The sequence below is a fragment of the Puma concolor genome, chromosome B4 (genome assembly GCF_028749965.1).
Source record: "Puma concolor isolate L17-30 chromosome B4, mPumCon1.1.hap2, whole genome shotgun sequence".
NCBI lineage: Eukaryota > Metazoa > Chordata > Mammalia > Carnivora > Felidae > Puma > Puma concolor.
The window spans coordinates 19750942-19775448 of NC_141673.1; the positions used below are offsets into that span (position 1 = coordinate 19750942).

Sequence of the window (24507 nt, forward strand, 5' to 3'; positions counted from 1 at the left end):
AAATTATTTTATGGTCCTCAATGAGATATGAACCATACCCCTAGAAGAAAAGGTCTAAGGCATTCTAATAAGTGAGTTCAATTCTTAAAGACCAGAATTCTGTGAATACTTTGCCAACCACTCACCACTTTTGCCTTCTGTCATGCTAACTCCCCCCACATTCTGTACCAGTGAGATACAGCCTTGGTTGAGTGTGAGGGATGAGCTGGGCAACTAACAGTGTGGGTGGGGGAGTAGCACCTCTCACAACAGAGTGCCATTACTGAGATTTCTAAGGCTTGATCTCTACTACGGGGAAAGTAAAGAAATTGAGGTAGAAAGCCATCTCACAGAGTAGCTTTGTTACTATAGATTTCTAAGTACTAAAAAGAGAAAGAGTGGAAGGAGCCAGGTATCTGTTCCTTCAACCAACCTTTAATCTGGTAACTTTCAATCAAAGCCACCTTTGACACCAAGAATTGGGGAAGTGAGCCAGATCAGAAAAGATATAAGATAGGAAGTAGCCCCTGGCATGGAAGGCCAAAAGCAGAAGGAATAAGCAACTATGGGAAATTACTATCTCCCTAAATTCACATCACCTCATATTAGCTTCTTTGTATGTTATTTTGAAAAATGGGAGTATTGGGTGTGTTGGGGTATGTGTTAAGCACCCCTGGTTGAAATTATTGTTGGGGCGCCTGGGTGGCGCAGTCGGTTAAGCGTCCGACTTCAGCCAGGTCACGATCTCGCGGTCCGTGAGTTCGAGCCCCGCGTCAGGCTCTGGGCTGATGGCTCAGAGCCTGGAGCCTGTTTCCGATTCTGTGTCTCCCTCTCTCTCTGCCCCTCCCCCGTTCATGCTCTGTCTCTCTCTGTCCCAAAAATAAATAAACGTTGAAAAAAAAAAAAATTAAAAAAAAAAAGAAATTATTGTTATTGAAATGACTACTGAACTAAGAATGCAACCTGTTTAGTGAACTGGAAACTTGAAGATTCTAGCCACAAAATAAAGAGTGTATGAATAATTTGGTTACTGTGTTACAGTGTTGCTGTGTTAAATTTTTCTGTGATTGAGTATGGTAAAACTCAAATCCTTCATACTATTTTCACATTTTTCTGAAACAATTACAATTATGTTATGGCTTAAAAAAAAACATACTTTAGGTGTAAATGTCAACCTTGCAATCTGTAGTTAATAGCTTTGAATTCATGGAGGTTTCATTTTTTTAGTAGTGATATAGCAAAAATATTTAACATTGTACTCCTATTCTTTTATTAGGATTTGGAACTTGGAAGGAATGCAGACAGCTCATTTTGTTCTTCATTCCCCGGGAATGAGTGTGTGCTGGCATCCTGAGGAAACTTTTAAGGTTGTTATTTACAATTTAGCTTTCTTTTATCAAGCTGAAAAGACATATACATGTGTAATACATGCATACATAGAGAAGAAAAAGCAATTACTTTTTCCACCTCAGGGACTCTAATTGTCATAAGTGCATTTAGACTAATCCAGAATTCTGTAACTTAAAAACTCTATAATTAAGTTTTTATTTTACAGCCATCATCCATAAATGGAATTTTTTCAGAGTACATTTTTCCTACCTTCTGGTAAATTTCAATTAAAAAAAAAAAAACCTGATGCCTAGACTATGTAGTAGCAGTATTCATTTGGGGAAAAAAAAAAATGTTAAAATCCACTTTTGCAAGCCATAACATGTAAACAGAAAGCATCAGTGGCATAAGGCAAATTTGACCTAGCTGCAGTGGTATTCAATTCCTATTATTCAAAGTAGAGCTTTCTAAAATTCTAAAAATATATTGCAAGTTTTTATCAATTGACCTTAATTCTTATTTCATTGAGAAGATCAGCTATATTCAATAGGAATTCTCTTATTTGCCAGTATCTTCTCTTGGGCATCACTCTATTTTATCTTTCCCTAGAACCTAAGAAGTTCCCATGTTCATCTTCTTAAACTTAATTCTTTAGCTGTATAGAGTTCATGCCAGTTCCTTAGGCATCTTGATTTTATAGCTCTCTAATGTCTTTCATGCTTCTCCATGGACTCTCTTCTGTCCTCATACTTGCAGAGAAATATAAGCCTGTTTAATTATAACAAACACTTACATAGTACTTATATGTACTTGGCCCATTATCAGCATTTCATGTTAGCCCACTTAATCCTCATGGCATCCTTATGAGATAGCAAGCAACTATGATGATCCTCACTTTACAGACAAGGAGACCACTTCTATCTTGAAACCCTGCTCACTTAATCTTTAAAGCTGCATTATTCTAGTCCTCTTGAGCATCTCTGCGTGTTATCTTCCCTTTTTCTTTCTCCTCTGTCAGCTTCTTTCACCATGTATTTGTGAATTGTTGCAAGAGGTAATTCTCACCTACTCTGTGCCCTTTATTGTAAGAGAGGATAGAAGAATGAATAAAGCCCTTGCCCTTAAGTTACACATGACTGACATGTAAGGAAGAAAAACATGTAATTAAATACAATAACACAGATTTTAAGTGTTGGAATAAAGAAATCTAATAAGTAGAATGATGACATAAAAAAAGGATTAAACAGATCTGCTCATAGCCTTCACAGAAGAGGTAATCCTGAGCTGAAATGTCCCAGACCATATAACTGTATTCTCTGAACCTTGGGATGCCATGAAAACTTGTTTCAGGCCTGTTGGATCTTTCTTCAGTAGAACTATATACCCTGTACATGTGCATGAGTAAAATTTTCCCATTTATTCATATTGCATTTGTAGGGATTGTTCCATGTAGAAGTATTATGAAGCCAGGCCCTGTATTTTATTTTATGCCAGATTTCTCCCCTGTAGTAGTGAGTCTACTTGAAGTATAATTAGGGATCCTACCTAAATGTTAATATCACCATGTATAAATACAGTAGGTTACTTTTTAAAATCTGTGACCTGGGGCACCTGGGTAGCTCAGGCATTTGAGCATCCAACTTCCGCTCAGGTCATGATCTCACGATTTGAGTTTGAGCGCCACATTGGGCTCACTGCTGTCAGCCTGTCAGCACAGAGCCTGCTTCAGATCCTCTGTCCCCCTTTCTCTGCCTCTCCCCCACTTGCACTCTCCCAAAAAATAAAAATTTTAAAAATTAAATCTGTGACCTAGATGAGAAATGAGAACTTTTCTTACAACCTCTCTCCCAAAACTTACATCTTAATGCTTATGATTCAGATCCCTTTCCTCCATGTGCTTTAATTTCTGTTTTTCTTCTGTATATCATTAAAACTCCACCCCACCTCCTCTCCTTTTTTTTTATTGCTTCCATGACTTCAGAATGTTTAGAAATCCCTGCTGTAAATTACATAAACTCAAAATCTGAAATCACCTTTGATGTCTTCCTTCCCTGTATGCAGAATTTTCGAGGTTTTTAATTTTTCCTTCCCTGTTACTAGAACACATTCCTCCATCATTAAAGGTATATTCTTCACCTTTCTGTTCTCATAAGTAACTCTTGCTAAGGCTTAGCTTTTGGCTCTCCACTCTTTGATTTTCTTACCTACTTTAAGTCAGACTAATCTTAAAATATCCGTTTCATCGTATCACCCCTAAATTCAAAATACATAAAAACACAGAAGTGATCAAGGGTATGGACTTTCGAGATAACTGCCCAGAGTCAAACCCCAGTTCCACCACTTACTGGCTGTGTGATCTCTGGTAAGTTACAAAAGCTCTCTCAACTGCCTTTACTTCCTCCTCTTGTAAAATGGAAGCTCATAAAGACTAAATGAGTGAATCCTTATAAGGTCCTTAAAAGAGAACCTGGCACATAATAAGCACTCAGTCAATTTTAGCTGCTTGTCATTATTGACATTTACCATTACTACTAAAGCTAGTGGTTCTCTGTGGTCCACCATATCCATTCAAGCCCAGAATTTTTGTTCGGATATGCTTAGCCTGGGTGAAAAGGAGGCAGCCAGACAAGAGAAAGACATGGGTCCATGATTACCTGTCTCATAGAATTCTTAGGAAAATCATATGAGGTGTGAACTTTGCAAAAAGAGCCATTCTAGGGCGCCTGGGCGGCTCAGTGGGTTAAGTGTCCGACTTCAGCTCAGGTCATGATCTCACAGTTCGTGGGTTCTAGCCCCACGTTGGGCTCTGTGCTGACAGCTCAGAGCCTGGAGCGTGCTTTGGATTCTGTGTCTCCCTCTGTCTGCCTCTTCCCCCGCTCACACTCTGTCTCTGTCTCTCCAAGATGAATAAACGTTAAAAAAAAAAAAAAAATTTTTTTTTTAAAGAGCCATGTAATCTGGAAGGCACAAAGCAAATGCTAGTGTTTAATAGTTAGTAAAAGATACAAACGTCAAAAGATCTTGAGAAATTAAGGTCTTAAATCCAATTAACCACAATTGGAACTAGATTTTATTAGGTAGTAATAACAGAACCAAGAGTTTAGGATGTCAGACGATCAGAGAATTGGGACCAAGGACATCTCAGTCTCTGAGAGAATAGACAACTGCTAAATGAAATGAGGTGTAACAACTGACATTTGTTGAATGCTGAGTACCAGGAATTGTGCTGATTATTTTACATGTGTTTTCATGTAATTCTCACAGAACACTCTGAAGTTGGTAACGTTATTCTATCCATTTTGTAGATAAGAAAACTGAAGCAACAAGAGGTTAATAACTAATTTTTCCAAGGCCACACAGGCACAGATTTGACCTCGGTCTGGTTCAAGTACTAATGTTCTGTGCTGCAAAAGATATTTCCCCTGTGAAAATTCAGTGCATATTCTGTTTATGGTTCTGAGAAATGGTAAAGGAAAAATTCCCCTGTAAACTTTTCAGCTCCAGCAGTTCCAAACTTATTTAACTTTTTTACTCTATCAGCTTTCAAACAAACAAAAAAAAACCCAAAAACTATCATCACAATTGAGCACAGTTTAAAAAGGATAAATAGGGGCGCCTGGGTGGCGCAGTCGGTTAAGCGTCCGACTTCAGCCAGGTCACGATCTCGCGGTCCGTGAGTTCGAGCCCCGCGTCGGGCTCTGGGTTGATGGCTCAGAGCCTGGAGCCTGTTTCCGATTCTGTCTCCCTCTCTCTCTGCCCCTCCCCGTTCATGCTCTGTCTCTCTCTGTCCCAAAAATAAATAAACGTTGAAAAAAAAAATTTTTTTTTTTTAAAAATAAAAAGGATAAATAAGGGGTGCCTGGGTGGCTCTCAGTTGGGTAAGCATCCTACTTTGGTTCAGGTCATGATCTCACCGTTCCTGAGTTCAAGCCCCACATTGGGCTCTATGCTGACAGCTCAGAGCCTGGAGCCTGCTTTGGATTCTGTGTCTCCTTTTCTCTCTGCCCTTCCCCTGCTCTTGTTCTGTCTCTCTCTCAAAAATAAACATTTTAAAAAAAATTTTAAAGGATAAATAACTGAGAACTGAGTTTTCAATCTGACTTCAACCTATAATAATACCTAATGTTTTCTGGGTGCCTTTTCTGTGCTAAGACAGTTCTGAGTGCTTTACATGTGTTAACTCATACCATCCTTCTATTATAAGTAAGTACTGTTATTGTCTCCACTTTTACTGATAAGGACCTGATGTATAGAGAGGTCTTTTGCTTAAGATCACAGAGCAGAGCTAGGACCCACCCAGGTAGGCCCCATTTTAAACCCAACTGCTTTATTGCCCCTCCTAATTTAGGACCTAGACTCAGATAGACTTTGCCCTTCCACAGTCCATAATTTATACCTGAAATCCTTAAGATTTTTAGAGTCAGGCTCAAAATTCCAAATATTTTTATTAGGTCCTGTTAAGGCTTCCTTGGTTTCCTCTCATTTCCACTGCTTCTTCCCAACCCTCAACTATATATAGCACACCATGCCATTCACCAGTCTTCAGTCTAGCTCATAGTAAGAAATACATGTGCTCTGTAGTCAGATGGACCTGGGTTCAAGACCAGGGTTCAAATGCAGGCTTTGCCACAGGCAAGCAGTGAGACTTCAACAAGTTACTTTTGTCACTCTGCGCCTCGGTCTCCTTTCTGAAAAATGGGATTAATGATAGTAATTTCTTCATACAGGGGTTAACAGAATTCAATAAGCAGGGCATATAAAGCTCAGTGTTGCATTTGGTTTTGTTGTATATGTCATTGACCTCATGTTATTGTTAGTAATATTAGTATTATTTAAACATTCTAGCTATTAAAGAATAGTTTTAAATTCCACCTTTTCTATTAAGAATCCAATAGTTGCAAAGACTACCAATATTCTACCTATATTCTATGTTCTGTTTTTTTCATAATTCTCTTCTTTAGATGGAAAGTTTCTTGATATCAAGGATCATGCCTTTTACCTTTGATCTCTTTAGAAATTAGCATAGTATTTTGCACACACGTGTATATAGTTAATCTTCATTATTCACAGGTTCCATATTTGCAAGTTTGTCTACTCATCAAAATGTATTTATAACCCCAAAGTCAATACTCAGTGGCATTTCAGTCACAGACCTGCTCAGGGCAGCAAGAAATTTGAGTCAGCTAATGTGCGTATTTCCACCTAAGGCTGAATGAGGCCAGTGATCTGCCTTCTTGTTTTATCTCTCATGCTCTAAACAAGTATCCTATTTGTGGTCTATTTAGTGCCACATTTTCGTGTTTTTTGTTCATGATTTCACCATGTAAAATGGCCCCCCAAGCATAAGTGCTAAAGTGCTGTCTAGGGTTCCTAAGTGTCAGAAGACTGTGATGTGCTTTATGGAAAAAGTACATGTCTTAGGTAAGCTTCGTAGACATAAGTTATAGTGCTGTTGGCTGAGTTCTATGTTAGTGAAGCATATATATGAAATAAGGTATCTCTAAATATACCTAAGGCAAGATTATGTATTGATCAGTTGACACAAATGTTATGCCCAGAGACTCACAAGAACCCAACGCTTTATTTTCTCTAGAATCAATATTCAGAATTTACTAATTCTTTGTTCACAGCAACTTTATAGACTCTAAGTACCATGAATAATGAAACTCAACTATGTGTCAGCAGCGGGTGGGCTGGGGTACATGCTTGGTAAAGGTCTCTTAGATGAATAATAGAATGACTGCCAATAGTCCTGAGCATGTGTGTCTTATTAGACATGATGTTCTTATTAGAAATAGTAACAATACTTTTATAGTGTTTTATGAGTTTAAGGAAGTACTTGTATATACAATATCACATTTTAGCTATATGGTAACCTTTGGAGTCTGATGTAATTATCCCACATTTCACAGACAAGAAAAGAGCAAACTCCAGGTCACTCACCAGTTTAGTAGAACCCAGAATTATTGACACTAAGTCTCCCATTCTTCCCAGGCTACCACTGCTACTCCACATCTTCAGGAATGTTTTCACCTTAACATAATTAGAATTATAAGAACATTTTATAAAAGTAAGAACTTTACAGAAAATATAGAGAGTTTTTAAACCATTTTGTTTGGGCAACAACTACTCATGCGCTTATATGTTCATAGCAGTCTCTTTACCTTAATTCCCACAAATGGGTATCCAAATGCCCTTACTTCTTTGAGTCTAAGAAACAAATTTTTTTCACATTTTAATATTTTGTAAAATTGAAATTTGTCTTATAACTATTTTTACATTGCTAAAGTATTTCTTAGGAAGGAGGGATAGGGGAAGCAAGCAAGCAAGTGCCTCATTAGCCAACATCTTTAAATCAGTACTATTTTAGAATTAAAGGAAATATTGGAGTAAGAATAACTGCGATTTATTGAGTGAGTGGCTACAAGGTGTCAAGCACTGTACTGGGTGCTCTAGAGCTATTACTCATTTAATCAACACGCAATGCTGTAACTATTCTTATCCTCACATGATGCATTCTGGAAACGAGAAAAGTGCCAATCAAAGACTTGTAACTTGGCCAGTCATTCAGCTTTTAGGTGGAGGAAGCAGTCTTGTCCCCAGGCCTATCTGTGCTCTTTACACAATGCTGCCTTCCATTCTGGAAACAAACTCACATCACATAAGGATATGTAACACACACTATGTATCTCTATTGAGAAATACACACTTAGCTACCCTTTCTAGACAATATAACTTAAAGGTATAACTTTTCCCAGAATGATTCTTTGGGCTTATTTTTTCCTGATAACCATACCTCATCATTTAAAATTGTACCCAATGTTCCTCAGTCTTTCCTTTGCCGATATTCTGTAAGCTTTTTTATTTTTGATAGAGATTCTTACATAGGCTTCTCCTGTTTCATTTGCATTTGATGTCCCATTTGTAATATATGCAAATATTTGCATATTACTATATAATATTGAATTTCTGCCTCAGATTTGACTAGTGAATTAGGTGAATTTTTTTTTTTCTATCTTACAGCTGATGGTTGCAGAGAAGAATGGAACAATCCGGTTTTATGATCTTTTGGCTCAACAGGCTATTTTATCTCTTGAATCAGAACAGATGCCATTAATGTCAGCTCACTGGTGCTTAAAAAACACCTTCAAAGTTGGAGCTGTTGCAGGAAATGATTGGTTAATTTGGGATATTACTCGATCCAGGTACTTCCTTAGTATAGTCATCTGTTGCTTACTCAAAAAGTCACTATTGCTAAATGATACATTGAGCCATTCTTGTATACCTGAGCCTCACTGTGGAGCAAAAATAAGTCTCTCTTGTAGAGGGACCAGAGCTACAGCTTTTCACATAACAGAGATAGATGCCCATGCTTTGCAGATTTACTTTGAGAGTAACCCAGAAAGAACAATGCAAAGGAAGAAATCTTAGACCTGAGCAGTATTTACTTGTGTTTAAAAAAGAAGAAAAAAAAACTGATCCTGTTGAATTATGGTGTTCTGTAACAGTTCTAAATTATGTCTGTTTCTATCATATTTCGTTTATGTTAATCCAGTGCTTATTTAGAATTTTATCACAGTTTAAGTACATTGGGTATTGTATCCTTTAAAGAGAAAATACCTTTTAAATCTTAAGTTCCTCTACTTGAGACCAGCATATAAATCCATAAAATGCAAAATGTTACCTTTTAGTTATCCTCAAGATAAGAGACCTGTCCACATGGATCAAGCCTGCTTATTCAGGTAATATATGATTTCTGTTGGAGCTGTATTTGGTTTTTTTGAGTTCGGTTACTTTGTTGCATGCTGTGCCCCCAACCTGGAATACTTTGCCAGTCCTCTCCTTTGTACTGAGTTGTTTGGGGGTGTTTTGGGTTTTATTTGCTGACTATTTTATAAATGGTTATTTTGCTTTCCTAACTAAGTCTTTGCTTTGTCTTTTTGTCTGGGTGAGGGAGTGATTTGTTTTCCAATATTTCCTTTGAAAATTTTTATAAAATACAAAACACATTACCACTCCACTAATACCATTACAACGATTTGGAGTATATACATCCTTATTGTTTGTTCTGATAAAGATATAAACTTCATTGTTGTGCTTCAGGTGAGAACACACTATATTATATATCTGCGACTTTTTCTCTATTTATATTAATATACATGTCTCCCTTGTTCTTACTGATTTTTGCATAATATTCCATTGTATATTTATTATGTTTATGTATATTTATGTGTTTTATGTATATTACCATAATATTTAATATTAATAAAATGAACAAATTAACAAATTAATGTATTAAATAATATTAATATGATAGTATTACTATAAGATACCATTGTATATTATATTATTGTTATTGTTTATTATGTATATATATTCCATTGCATAATTCCATTAGGGTGATTTTAGCTTCTAGTAACATGAATACTAACAGAATAAAACCAGTGGAACATTTATTATATGCTATATTTCATAAAATCTAAATTACCCCCAATAAAATTCTAGAACTTAGGGACACCATCATTTTTTGTACACCTTAGAAAAAACTACATTCGATTAAGTGTAAGAATGCTATAGATTGTAAGGTACATTCTGATTTCAGAAATGTGAGCATATCACAAGAGATGGGATGCTTCGGACAGAGGCAGTCTCGAGATTGGCTTAGTAGCTCATCAGTGCCAACAAGTTCAGACCTTTCCCTCTGCCATCTGCAGTGGCAGGGCTTTGGGCTTGTTGCTTCAACATCACAAGACGACTGCCAGGGTTCCATGCATCAGGGCCTCATACAAGCTTGTCCAAAGAGGAGAGGAAGGAACACTGAGGAATTGCTGCCATTGCCTTCACTCGGTTGTGTCTCATCCCTTGGGATCAAACACACTGCCAGACGTAGTTGGGGTTCAATTAGCATGGAAAGGGGCAGAAAGGCTGTTGGGCAAGCAACTAATAATGTCTGCCCATATAAAAATACTAACTAGACTTAGGCTTTTGGATTTTTTGCTGTCGTTGTTTATCAGTGAATTCTTTCTTTTTTCTTATATCTTCCCCACTGCCCTTATGGTAGTGCTGAGCATGTTGCTGGAACACTTGTTGATTCATTAATTCATTATATTTCAGTGTCTAGGATATCTTGAAACTTAAGCTTAAATATCTAACTATTCTAGGTGTTTGTATCATCCCAAGGAGTTTAAATGCATGAATTTATTGCTAATTGTACAACAAATGTCAGTAAGAACAATAAGTGTTGTTTTTTTGTTGTTTTTTTTTTTTTAATGTATTGCACTGTGAAATATTTTCTGTCTGTCTGATACCTTGTTTGTATCTCCTACCTCACTGTCGGCCCTTCGGTTATAAGAAAGGAACTGCTAACTTTGTGTAACTTTAGAACTTAACCAACTAGCACATGGTAAGCATTTAATAAATATTCATAAAATGAGAAAATATTTATAGCTAACTTCCCTGGAATTTCCAGTCTAACTGTGAAGCTGTATTAACAAATTTAGACTTCAAAATTATTGGTTTTATGCAAAAAGAAATAACTTGTTTTAGAAAAGCTTGTAGTTATCTGTAGAATACTATACTTATTTTTTTCTTTTCTTAGGTGGTCTACAGTTAATGAGAACTTGTTTGCAACCACTGGTTATCCTGGCAAAATGGCAAGCCAGTTTCAAATTCATCATTTAGGACACCCTCAGGTAATGTAGAGTTGTTTTGTGGCATATATGTTTCTGCATTTGTGTTTTTTACTTTTCTACTTATAGCCCCCAAATTTGTAATATGTAACTAAAGACATTTGTGAATGTCTTATCTGCTCAAATTGGTTGGAAAGAGAAAGCACTTTTTAATGTTTAAACCACCAGTGGTAACAGACACTTTGCCAGTATTCATGTAAGAAGAAATTTATTTCTTCTGTTTTATTTCCCTCTTCATTTAAATATAATAATTTTGCTTGTTTGCTTGGTTTAGGCTACAAAAATGTTTGAATCTAAGCTACTCCAGTGACTCGTAGATTATTTGTATCCTTCATTCTAGCCAGCTGCAAAAAATAATGTGTATTTCACCTATGAAGGAGCATATTTTTAATTCTGTTTCTGCTACATTAAACAAAGACAAGTTAGCAATGCATTTCTTATTTTTGAAGGGTAGTTTTTACTTATTAACTTTGGTGATCTATTGAGTTTCTCTAATTCTTTACGTATATTGTAGCCTGTCCTCATTGGTTCTGTAGCCGTCGGATCTGGCCTTTCCTGGCATAGAACTCTTCCACTGTGTGCAATTGGAGGAGACCACAAGCTGTTGTTTTGGGTAACTGAAATGTAAAACAAATTTTCTTTGTACCTTAGATGCATAAACTTTGTATTTTTAATACATATTTTGGAGAACTCCCTATTTTTATATCAAATATACTGTAAGCTCTAGTAATGTCCCAGTTGTTGCTTTTGTTAAATAAAATGTTAATGGTTTGAAAAATCATTTTCTTGCTCTGTGCTGTATATGTGCATGTATGTGTTTAAAAACATACATTTTTTAAAATCATCTTTCAAGACTATAATTGACTGAGCAGCTCCAGAAAAGAGATGATTTTATCACAGATTATCCAAAGTGTATCCTGTCCTCTATACTTTGAATATATGCTGTTTTCCTAATTCTCAGAGATGCAAACATTTACAAAAGGAAGAAAATGTCTTTCCTTTTAGTGTTACTCTGGAAGTGATTGAATGTATATGTGTGGGTATATGCATCTTTGTTAGCAGTTTATATGTGTAAGGGTCTTACAACTTCCTCAGTAATTATAAAAGATTATCATTTAATTTAATACAAAGAATGATTTTCACTTTCTTAAAAATGTGACTGATTGACTTAGTCCTGTTGACTATACACAAATTTCTTTTGACTAGACATCTCAACATTCTTAGAACATCTGGTGTATGGGATAAAGCTTACCTTGAAAAATGAATTATAATTAATATCTTTAACAGCCTCTGCCTTTTATGAATCTTCACCATTTTTATCAAGAAACTGAGATGTTTCTGAGATGGCACCTAGTGGCAGTAAAACAGCGCTGAAAGCACAGGGCCTGCTTGGGATTCTCTCTCTCTCTCTCTCTGACGCTCCCCCATGCTCGCTTGCTCTCTCTCAGAATAGATAAACTTAAAAAAAAAGAAAAGAAAATTAGCTTTACGAGACAAGGAAATGTTGCAAGTAATTTTTTTAATGCAATGAAATGTTTTAATCATGTAGATATTTAAACTACTTTGTGCTTTACTGATGAAAAAATGCATAGTATACCAATTTCTAAGTCACTTATTTGATACAATAAATTGTTACTAAATAATAGCAGTGGTTTCCTTTACCCCTTCATAAGCGGATTGTAACTTAAAAAGGCAAAGGTCAGGGAATTTGGACATGTTTCCTTTTAACAATCTCTGTGATGGGACAGAGAACCCTAAAAGCATTAGGGTAGATCAAAGAATTTGTAAGAATTTTTCATTTCAGGATGTGTCCCAGATATAAGGAATACATATTGAGATGTCAGATTGAGCCAGTGCATTTGAAAATTGTCTAAGGACGTTGACTTAGGAATTGAGTGGGTTGTTATTAAGGGTGGAGATTGAGGGGAGCCTGGGTGGCACAATCAGTTAAGTGACTCTTGGTTTTATAGCTCAGGTCATGATCTCACAGTTTTGTGAGTTAGAGTTCCACATCAGGCTCTGCGGTGGCAGCACAGAGACTGCTTGGGATTCTCTCTTCTCTCTCTCCGTCTCTCTCTCTGCTCCTCCCACACTCACACTGTCTCTGTCTCTCTCTCAAAATAAATAAATAAACTTAAAAAAAAAAAAGGATGGAGATTGAAAAGTATGTTGGCCTTGGATTTTTGGGTGTCTAAGAAATGGGTTCCTTGGAATAAGGGCTTACCCAAATATAAGTTATCTGATGAAATTACCCAGTAGCACTACTGCCTGTTAGGGGAACCCGTCTTGGGAAAAGATAACCCATGGTGGTCACATAAATACTAAATTTATGCAATTTATGCCGAGAAGCAGGAAGTGTTACCCTTAAAGAAAGCAAATGGTTGTTTCATTTATAAATTAATATAGTGACTATAAGACTCAAGTCTCAAGAAATGAGAGGGATTTCTTTATCCCTTAGCTTCAGGAGTGGTATTCATGTTATCCTGAGTAAGCATTGTTAAACTTTACTGTGTTCAGTTACTTTAAGTGGCATAATGATATTCTTTTTCCATAGTAAATTTTGTTCTTAGCAAACTGTTTAAATTAGACTAACACAGGAGGCAGTGTTCAATGGAGAATTAGTTATTGGTCATCACTTCTAATTTCTGATAAATAACATGAGTTCTGATTTTGTGTGTGTGTATGTGTCCCAGTTAGTTTTAGTTTTTCCATGTTTGTTTATTCTAAGAGGGTTTTTCTTCTGCTGAAAATAAGTTTTCCTGAGGATTGCTTCACTTACAAATATTGTGGAAAGGAAAAAAAAAGTTGTACTTGTGTTCTAAAATTCTTATTATTTAGAGATGTTGAAGCAAAAGTCAGGATATCACAAATCTGCAAGATGTCAGAATTAAATCCTACTCTTTCAAAACGATGGAATCATAAGTCCCATTTTATTTTTATGATTTGGCTTGTACGTTGTGAGTATTTCAATGTCTCTCCCATGCCAAAACACAAAATCGTACACCCATGCACTCCAATTTGTTTCTTTGGTAATTTGTGACTACATATTGACACTGACCTAGAAATGTTCCTGTTGCTGTTTTAAATCTCATGTCAGTGGAGAAGAAATTGAAATCTGGTTTGCACATTTGTGTCTGGTTTTTTGTAATTGTCCAAATTCTGACATTGTCCCAGAAATGCTGATTGGGAAGTTATGAGACAGTATTATACCCAAGACTGATTTCTTAGGAGAGAACATGTATTTGCTCCAGATTATTCCTCATGTTTCTGTAGCTCGAAAAGTTAAACTCAACTCAACTTTATGTGATACCAGTAATAGCCTTAGATTTGATCCCAAATAAAATGTGCAAAGTAAAAATCACCATTATGATGGTCCATTTCCACATATTCCTCATGAGAGCATGGTCCAGCCTCAGAAGCAGCATTCTGTTCCAATATATCTTTATCAAGCTGTCGGTGTGCTTAGTAACAAGGACAGGAGAGAACACTCTGTTTCTTTAATCTAACACCTTGCTGATTCAAAAACATTTATTTTAACAGGCATTGAAAAGGAATTTCAAAACAGCTAACATTCGTTTCTAATTATACATTTAAAGAAATATGCCTTTTAAAACATAGGTAGAAGTTTTCTTTTGTTGTTATTAACATGACTTTAATTTATAGCAACCATCTGTTAACTAAGCACAGTAACACAACAAAATAATTAGGATATCAGCTTTGAAGATCTCCTTTCAGAAAAGGAAAAACAAATACACATTTGATGACATATCCATTACTCAAACTCGACATAACCAATTTCTTTTGCATGCATGGACACAGACTTCATGAGAAATTGAAAGCACTGAATCTCCTTTCTGACCTTTTCAGCTGTTCTTTGAACTACCTTAGTAAAAACAATTGTTGCCCGTATGTTGGATCAAGTTACATTTGCCTGGAAATTTCTTTGGATCAGCTTATTTCTGTTTAACTGATGTGTTTGTTATATTGCTATTTGCCTTCTCAACTAATTTTTAACAGAATACTCTACCTTGGGACTTGTACACTTACATAAATTTTTAAAATCCATAAGAACAAGGGGCGCCTGGGTGGCGCAGTCGGTTAAGCGTCCGACTTCAGCCAGGTCACGATCTCGCGGTCCGTGAGTTCGAGCCCCGCGTCAGGCTCTGGGCTGATGGCTCAGAGCCTGGAGCCTGTTTCCGATTCTGTGTCTCCCTCTCTCTCTGCCCCTCCCCCGTTCATGCTCTGTCTCTCTCTGTCCCCAAAAAAAATAAACTTTAAAAAAAAAAAAAAATCCATAAGAACAAGGGTAAGTAAAAGGAGAGGCCACCAAGTTTCTCCGCCTTTGCAAAAACAATTTGAGTAACCCAATAGATTTAAAGATGTATGAAATAAAGCATTTCTACCAACTGCATGTTTAGTGCTGTATTGAGTTGAGTGCCTGTGTCTTTATAGTAAAAGACAATAAATGCTGCTGGTATGTTTGCTTCTTAAACACAAAACGTTGGTCTTTCTTATAAGCACAGCTGTTGTTCTATTATTGAGCCAAATCCAGACAAGATTAGACTCTGGCCAAAATTAAGGTTAATCTTTGCAACCATCTCAAGTAAGAGTTTTCCAGTGCTGTTTTAGGAAATCTTTATTTTTGGGACAGTGTATAAAGGAAATAAGCCCCAGACAACTAACCTCTCAAGAAAGCCAGAGGCAACTAGTCATAAATTATGCCACAGTGATAAAGAAGTTGGAGGCTGTCTAAACAAATTAGTTCATTTTGGTTCATTTTTACTTAGACTATAGCTGTAAGAAATGATTCTCTTAGTTGACATTAGTTTAAACCAGACCAATAGAAGTTATTATTATTAATTTTTTTTTAAGTTTATTTCTTTGAGAGAGAGTACGAGCAGGGTAGGGGCAGAGAGAGAATCCCTAGCAGGCTCCACACTGTCAGCGCAGAGCCCGGTGCAGGGCTCGAACTCACAAACCATGAGATCATGACCTGAGCCGAGATCAAGAGTTGGATGGATGACTGAGCCACTCAGGTGCCCCTAGAAGTTATTTTTACTTTTTTTTTTTTTAATGTTTATTTATTTTTGAGAGAGAGAGAGAGATTGAGAGACAACGTGAGTGGGGAAGGGGCAGAGAAAGGGAGACACAGAATCTGAAGCAGGCTCCCGGCTCTGAGCTGTCAGCACAGAGCCCAACATGGGGCTTGATCTCACAGTTTGTGAGATCATGACCTGAGCCAAAGTCTGGTGCTTGACAGACTGAGCCACCCAGGTGCCCCAACTAGGAGTTAAAGAACTTTTTTCTACCATCTTTTCTTAATTAGTGTTTCTTTGGTTAATTGCTAGTTCTTTCTTCCACTAGTATTAACTAAATCTAGGTATTTATTATGGATAAAATAACTCAGGTATATTTTATAGTAATTATTGTATAAGAACTCACTTTAGTTTTCAGACTACAAATTTTTTTTTTTCAACATTTATTTATTTTTGGGACAGAGAGAGACAGAGCATGAACGGGGGAGGGGCAGAGAGAGAGGGAGACACAGAATCGGAAACAGGCTCCAGGCTCTGAGCCATCAGCCCAGAGCCTGACGTGGGGCTGGAACTCACGGACCGCGAGATCGTGACCTGGCTGAAGTCGGACGCTCAACCGACTGCGCCACCCAGGCGCCCCCAAATTTTTTTTTTCATTAAGGTTTAGACTCTGGAATTTAAAATACTTTGCCAAATGTTATGTAGGGCTGATTCTCATGTGAGTTGGACACTAGTGCCTCAGGCTGTGTTGTGAACAGCTAATGAGGCACTTCTCTCCTAGTTGCCTGTACCAAGGAGAAATCTGTGGAAATATCTATCCCTCACTTGTAATCTATAGAACTCTAGTAAGATTTCCCTGGCACTTTATTTTGAGCAAGTACAAAACCAGGTCATATATGTAGCTGCTTCAGAGGTCTCACCCCCTCCTGGACTTACCCACAAATATATTAGATCCCATGGAGCAATTCTAGATTCTGTCAGTGTTTTTGACCTAGTCTCTTCCCCATCGTTCCATCTACCTGCCACAATAAGTTATGTTCTCATGTATATATAATCTTTACAAAACCCTGGGTCATTGCTTCCCAACCTGTTAATGGCAAATGGAAGAGTATGGAATTATTGTAAGGCTTCTCAGTATTCATATTCCCACTATTAAAATCCTTTTATACCTTTGAAACCATGACTTCCTGGGGTCCTGAAATACTATAAACAGCTCCAAAAATCAAACTTGCCCACATAATCCTAACAGACATTGATTTCAAGTGTTTTACTAATAGCCTCTTCCTCCACCAAAATGCTGTTAACAGGTAGGAGGAATACGCCTCCAATGAACCCTTCTCTCCAATTCAGTGAGAATGGCTTTGAAGATCTCATTCAGAAATCTTGAGAGGGTTAAAAAAGGTCCCAGATACATCAAGGTGTGCCTGTCATCTTGATATCTATTATGTGACCCCAGGTTTGGCTCAAGTTCAAATGAGAGCCAGAATACTTCAACAATTCCTGCAACAACAGATGTTGGCAGGGGTGCGGAGAAAGAGGATCTCCTTTGCACTGCTGGTGGGAATGAAAACTGGTGCAGCCACTCTGGAAAATAGTATGGAGGTTCCTCAAAAACTTAAAAATAGAACTATGGGTCCCTACGACCCAGCAATTGCACTACTAGGTATTTATCCAAGGGATACAGGTATGCTGTTTCAAAGGGACACATGCACCCCAATGTTTATAGCAGCACTATCAACAATAGCCAAAGTATAAAAAGAGCCCAAGTGTCCATCAATGGATGAATGGATAAAGAGGATATGGTATATATATATACAGTGGAGAATTAACTCTGCAATCAAAAAGAATGAAATCTTGCCATTTGCAACTACGTGGATGAAACTAGAGGGTATTATGCTAAGTGAAATTAGACAAAGACAAATATCCTATGACTTCACTCATGAGGACTTTAAGATACAAAACAGATGAACATAAGGGAAGGGAAGCAAAAATAATATAAAAACTGGGAGGGAGACAAAACATAAGAGACTGTTAAATATAGAGAACAAACAGAGGGTTGCTGAAAGGGTTGTGCGAGGGGGGATGGGCTAAATGGGTAAGGGGTATTAAGGAATCTACTCCTGAAATCATTGTTGCACTATATGCTAACTTGGATATAAATTATAAAAAATAAATTCTAGAAAGTAAAAAAAAAAAAAAAAAAGTTAACAATTCCTGCCTATGTGACATATAAGAGGCAAGACTTTCTAAAGTAGGATGTATTGTGGGAAAACTAATAGAACCTAGCCTGGAAAATAGAAGGGAGTAAAATCCTATTTTGAATGAAAATTTGGGATTTTAAGATGAATTTCTCAATATAGTTCACCATTTCCATTTAATATTCCTATTTTAAATCCTCAACAATGTATATATTCACTCAATAGATATTAAATGTTCAGCCACAATCATTTGGGGTTCCTCAAAATTGTTTTCTATTAAAAAAGGCTTCTCATACTGGAAAATATTGTGAACCACTTTCCTAGACTGATTGGCTCATACCTTCTGGCCCTGTCATTTTTTAAAGGATAATAGCAAAGGTTCTAACAAGATCATTTTGGACTCTAGAAACAAGGCTACAAGAAGAAATGTTGATGTTGAACTTCCAGAGTAGTGTTAAGTGATTTTATGTGGTTGTGATTCAAAATAACCTGACCGCTTTAAGAAGTCCAGGTGCTGAGTCATTTACTGAAACAGCCAGGGGAGGTTAATTAAAAGCAGCTGATAGTGGCATCACTTGCTTTTTTTTTTTTCTTTTTTTTTTAAGTAAATTGAGAGGGCTATTCTATGAAAAGGCCAGAGTGCTATAAAAGGTGTACAAAGCTAAGCAAAGACTCATGACTGAGGCCTACTCATTTATACTCCCACCAATGAGGAAAAAAAGCTGACTTAGTAAATTTAAAATAAAGTACCTTGGCAATATAAGAGTCATAATGGTCACTTCTCTTTTTTCATGTTTATTTATTTATTTTGAGAGAGCAAGAGAGCACGCACACATGAGCGGGAGGGGGGAGGGGTGGGGTGCAGAGAGAAAGAGAGAGAGAGATTCCTAAGCAGGTGCCTCGCTGTTAGCAAACCGAACACTTAGATCATAAACTGAGCCTAAATCAAGAGTCAGACACTTAACCAACTGAGCCACCCAGGTGCCCCATAATGGTTGTTACTTCTAAGAAGAGTGACTGTGCATGACATTTTTCCCTCCTATGCTTTTTTTAAGTTTTCCATGATAAATAGTTCACTTTTCTTTTTTTTTTTTTTAATGTTTATTTATTTTTGAGAGAGAGACAGAGCACAAGCAGGAGAGGCAGAGAGAGGGAGACACAGAATCTCAAGCAGATTCCAGGCTCTGAGCTGTCAGCACAGAGCCCGACACAGGGCTTGAACCCACGAACCACAAGATCATGACCTAAGCCCCCTCCCCACCGCCTGGCGCCCCAGTAGTTCACTTCTATAATAAGTTCTTTTCTTTTTTTTTTAATGTTTTATTTTTTGAGAGAGAGAGAGAGAGAAAGCACTGGGGAGGGGCAGAGAGGGAGGGAGACAGAATCTGAAGCAGGCTCCAGGCTCCAAGCTGTCAGCACAGAACCCGATGAGAGGCTCAAACTCACAAGCCATGAGATCGTGACCTGAGCCAAAGTCAGATGCTTAACTGACTGAGCCACCCAGACGCCCCATAATAAGTTCTTAACTTAAAAACCAGATAGTAACTAACATGTGCATGGCACTGTAAATAAATGGAAACTGGCTTCTGATCTCAAAGAAATTACAGAGGTTGACAATACACCACTTGGTCACAAAAAGATAATGGTAGCGTGTGTTAGGTATCGAATTGAGTGATGAAAGCAAGAAGTGTTGTAAGGATTGAAAGAAGAGAAATGGCATCAACTTCTAAGTCAGGAAAGTTCCTCTGAAGGGGGCTGCAGTGCGTCAGGGGTTACTAAAACAGGAAGTTTGATTGAGAGTGTGGATGAGGAGTAACTAGACACACCCCTTCCAAATACCCTCCCACCCCCTCCCCCAACCGCTTGCATAGCCATACAGCTGCTCCTTCCCCTCTGATCACTTCTCGAGAAATTGAATGAGACTGTAGACTCAGGAGTAGGGTGCCTTGCTGAAACTATTACCTAAAATCCACATACTGAAAGGTGAGTATTCTCACTATTTTCTTAGATTCTGTATATGTCTTTTTTTTTATTTTTTTATTTTTTTTTAAAACTTTTTTTTTTTTTTTTTTTTTTTTTTTCAACGTTTATTTTTGGGACAGAGAGAGACAGAGCATGAACGGGGGAGGGGCAGAGAGAGAGGGAGACACAGAATCGGAAATAGGCTCCAGGCTCCGAGCCATCAGCCCGGAGCCCGACGCGGGGCTCGAACTCCCGGACCGCGAGATCGTGACCTGGCTGAAGTCGGCCGCTTAACCGACTGCGCCACCCAGGCGCCCCTCTGTATATGTCTTTTTAGCATCCATCACTAATTGTGATGGGCCAATTGACTATATATTTTTTAATTGCCTATATTCTTGAGACTCTGGCTTTTGTGACCTCAAGAGGAGAAACTGCCTCTTCCGGGGCTGGCTAGTTCCTAAAAATAGTAAAAACAACTTACTTGGAAATACATTTTTCATATGTAAACCAATCAATCTGGAGCCCTTATCTAACTCTTATACACCAAGCCAACATTCCCCCTGCCCTATATCAACTCAGGGCCAGGTACAGAGAGCTACGGGCAGCTCCCATGCCTGAAAGCTCACCAGAATCATTCACACTAGCCAGGCCAGTCTTCAAATGCTTCCTCTGCCCTGCTTTTTCTTTCCCACAGAAACCCCAGTAAAGACTCTGGCCTGTGCTTTCCCCTGGCTCCTGCTTCTGTCTGCCTCCTTATCAAAATCTTGTATTTTCCTGTGGCCCTGTGTGGCATGGTGTGCCCCCTTCTTTTGGGAAATGTAAGGAATAAACTCTCAATAGCATTACTCTGTCATCACTTAGTCACCTCCATAAATTAAAACCGGTGGGTACAAATGCAACAGTGAGAGCTTCCCCCACTGGCCCCTTCAAAGAAAGCAGGATCATTACTAAGCTATTTGCTGTTTTATTGGGGATGCCTAACTACCTTTAGATCTCTTCTCTTGAGATAGCTTTCTAGAGAAGAATCCAGTTCCCTGCCAGTAGGCTATAGGCCTACAACTCAACTATCTGAGTCTGGAAGTTTGAAAAGGCAAAACAATTAAAAGAAGTAGCCAAGACATTTAATTCTTAACAGATTTGAAATAATTAGGCTAAAATTCCTTCCCTTAACCAAGTCCCAATAGATAATTTGTATCACTTCATGAGCGATGGGGTGGTGAGAACAGATAGGAGACATTTAATTTTATTTTCCCACTTTTATGAAGAAACACCCCACCCCTCTATTCATCCTGTAGCAGAGCAGGAAGAAATGCAAAAGAAAAATAGGAACCAAATTCTCCTTGTTCCACTTACCTAAGAACTTATCCATGATAAAACTAAAGTTATTTTCTAGTGATCTGTGAAAACATACCATTGAAAAATTCTTAAGATTTTTTTATTGAATGGATGTATGCAGGTGATATATATATATATATATATCTGCCCTTTGAAATAAGTATTCATTATAGTCTACTTGTTTCACTGCCTCCAAAATTCACCATAGTAAATGAAACCTGGTAATACATTTCCAATGAAAGCCTGGAGGAAGAAGTACATACTTCAGAGGATTTCTGGCAGTTGGCCAAGACTTCTAGCTATAAATTGTTTGTAGTAGTCCTGGAAATTCAGTTATTAAACTGTGAATGGCACTGCTTATCAGGAGCTGTGGATGACTGATGAGCAGTAATCATCAAGGACCCCAGGAGGCAGAGAGAAGCAGCCAGTCTTCTTTCTGTTAACTAAAAATCACATCTAGCATTACATTTGTCTTTTTTTTTTTTTTAAGAAACCAAACCAGTTTGAAAAAAAAAATTGTCACCTGGCCGACTAAGAACAAGTTCATGTTTCTGTAGTTCTATACCATCTGTATGCATGCCTACTACTTACAGATGACATACATAACCATGAAGTGACTGTCTGGTTTTTTGGTTTTTTTCCTATCACTGGGAGCCTCTCCTGGCTCTGAAGAGGAAGGCTAGGCTGGCCAGTTGGGGACTGTGCTCAAGGGTGGCTAACTGAATGAGTTTACTCAGAATTATGAGTGCGGTCTAAATCAAAGATCAAGTGGAAGATCAAGTACGATATGGAAGCACAAGGGTCATTAGGCCCAAATGTCATTTGACAGATACTTAAGGATTTACCTTAGGTCAGTCATTGGGCCAGGGCCTTACTAGTGAATAAGGCAGAATCTCTGCCTGGAATCAACAGTCTAGTAGACATTTAGGCAAACAGGCAAGTATAAAATGTGCTAAGATTGGGGAGCCTGGGTTGCTCAGTCAGTTAAGCACCCGACTTCAGCTCAGGTCATGATCTCACAGCTTGTGAGTTCAAGCCCCGCATCGGACTCCGTACTGACAGCTCAGAGCCTGGAACCTGCTTCAGGTTCTGTCCCTCTCTCTCTCTCTCTGCCCCTCCCTCACTCACACTCTGTCTCTCCCTTTCCCAAAAATAAATAAGCATTAAAAAAAAATTCTAAAATGTGCTAAGATAAAGTGATCCGGAGGATGCTAGAGAGGCATATATTCAGAGGAACAGTTAGCCTAATGTTGGCAGATCCGCTTCTCTAAGGATAGGACGATAAGGCTTCTGCTACTTGTTAGGATGAATAAAGATGCAAGAAAACCTCTCACATCTGTTGTAATGATGACCAGATAAAACAAAAATCATACTTTTCCATGGGGCTGTTGGAAAGCAGTGGATGGAATAAGAGCTTAATGAACTAAATTCTATAGAGATGTCGGGTCTAGAGGGACAAAAACAAATCACTTAGGCCTACATCCCACCCCCAAGGTTGTTAAGAAAGCAGCAGTAGAGAGAATACACTAAGTCTTGCACATTCTCGTGGTGCTTGGATTCCTGGGCCTTGCTGAAGTCGAATACAAAGGCAAACCAAAATGTTCTGAAACCATAGACCATTCCCCTCTAACTCAAATATTGACAAGATAAAGAGCTCAAGCCTTTGCAGGAGACCAGGAGTTGGGCTAATTCCAAGTGAACTCAATCTAATTAAAACTATAGCCTAGCACCAGTTCAACTCAGGTTTTGAAGGAGTTCCTCACTTAATCTCCATTGTTCCTTTTTTTTCCCCCACCATTTCCGGAATAAAAATTAAAATTATGTAGCATCCCCAAATGTAGGCAATATAACACATAATCAAGAAAAAGCCAACAGAAGCAGACATAATAGCTGAACCAGATATGAGAATCATTAGATAAGAACTTGAAAGTGACAATTATAAATTAGTTTTAAAAAATATATACAGGGGTGCTCATTTCGGCAGCACATATACTAAAATTGGAATGATACAGAGAAGATTAGCATGGCCCCTGCGCAAGGGTGACACGCAAATTCGTGAAGCTTCCATATTTTTGAGGACTTTAAGATACAAAATAGATGAACATAAGGGAAGGGGAGCAAAAATAATATAAAAACATAAAGGGGGACAAAACATAAGAGACTCTTAAACATGGAGAACAAACAGAGGGTTAATGGAGGGCTTGTGGAGGGGGGATGGGCTAAATGGGTAAGGGGCACTAAGGAATCTACCCCTGAAATCATTGTTGCACTATATGATAACTAACTTGGTTATAAATTAAAAAATAAATTAAATAAAATGGTTATACACACACACACACACACACACACACACACACACATATACAGGGCAAGATGGGTGCAGGGAATTTCAGGAGAAAAATAGAAACTCCTAAAAATGGACATTTTAGAACTGAAAAATCTAAAATAAAAATTCATTGGATAAGTAGTTTTATAATAAACTGAACACTAGAAAACAAGGTATCAGTAAGTTTGAAGATAAGTCGATAAGAATTATCTACTCTGAAGCACAGGCAGAAAAAATTGAGCAGAGCATCAATGAACTTTGGACAGTGTCAAGTGATCTAACATACATGTATTTTGGAGTTCCAGAAAAGAAGAGGAAATGTGACAGAAAAAAACTTTGTTTTGAAAACTTAATGGCCAAAAAATATTCCAAAATTTAAAACATCAAACCACAGATGTGAGCTCAGCAAATTTGAAGAGGGATAAATACAAAGAAAATTACATCCAAGTTCACAGTATTCAAACCGTTGAAAACAAGGATAAAGGAGATGAGAATAAGTAGGAGTTAGGCAGGGGTGGTCAGGGAACAAGGGAGATTGTTCTAGGCAAAGGAGACAACATATTTAATTCCCAGAGCAATTCCTGGTTTCAAGAACTTAAAGAAATTTGGGGGAGTTAAATGGAGGGAATAGTGAGAAGTGAGGTTAGAGAGGT

The 24507-nt window shown here is 37.7% G+C and overlaps 1 protein-coding gene and 1 non-coding gene across 3 annotated transcripts in view; both read left to right on the forward strand.

Annotated features, from left to right (window-relative positions):
* NUP37 (nucleoporin 37) overlaps positions 1-11778 on the forward strand; it is a 42352-nt gene extending 30574 nt beyond the window's left edge. For both annotated transcript variants that reach the window (XM_025926794.2, XM_086712516.1), the window contains exons 6-10: positions 1256-1346; positions 8332-8513; positions 9000-9050; positions 10907-11000; positions 11512-11778. In XM_025926794.2, the coding sequence (XP_025782579.1) occupies positions 1256-1346; positions 8332-8513; positions 9000-9050; positions 10907-11000; positions 11512-11625 (532 nt within the window). In that variant the 3' untranslated portion in view covers positions 11626-11778. The remainder of the gene's footprint in view (positions 1-1255; positions 1347-8331; positions 8514-8999; positions 9051-10906; positions 11001-11511) is intronic.
* Positions 11779-23496: 11718 nt separating this feature from the next.
* Positions 23497-23602, forward strand: LOC112863995 (U6 spliceosomal RNA). Its single transcript, XR_003223927.1, has one exon. It is a non-coding gene; the product is annotated as a U6 spliceosomal RNA (small nuclear RNA).
* The last annotated feature ends 905 nt before the right edge of the window (positions 23603-24507 follow it).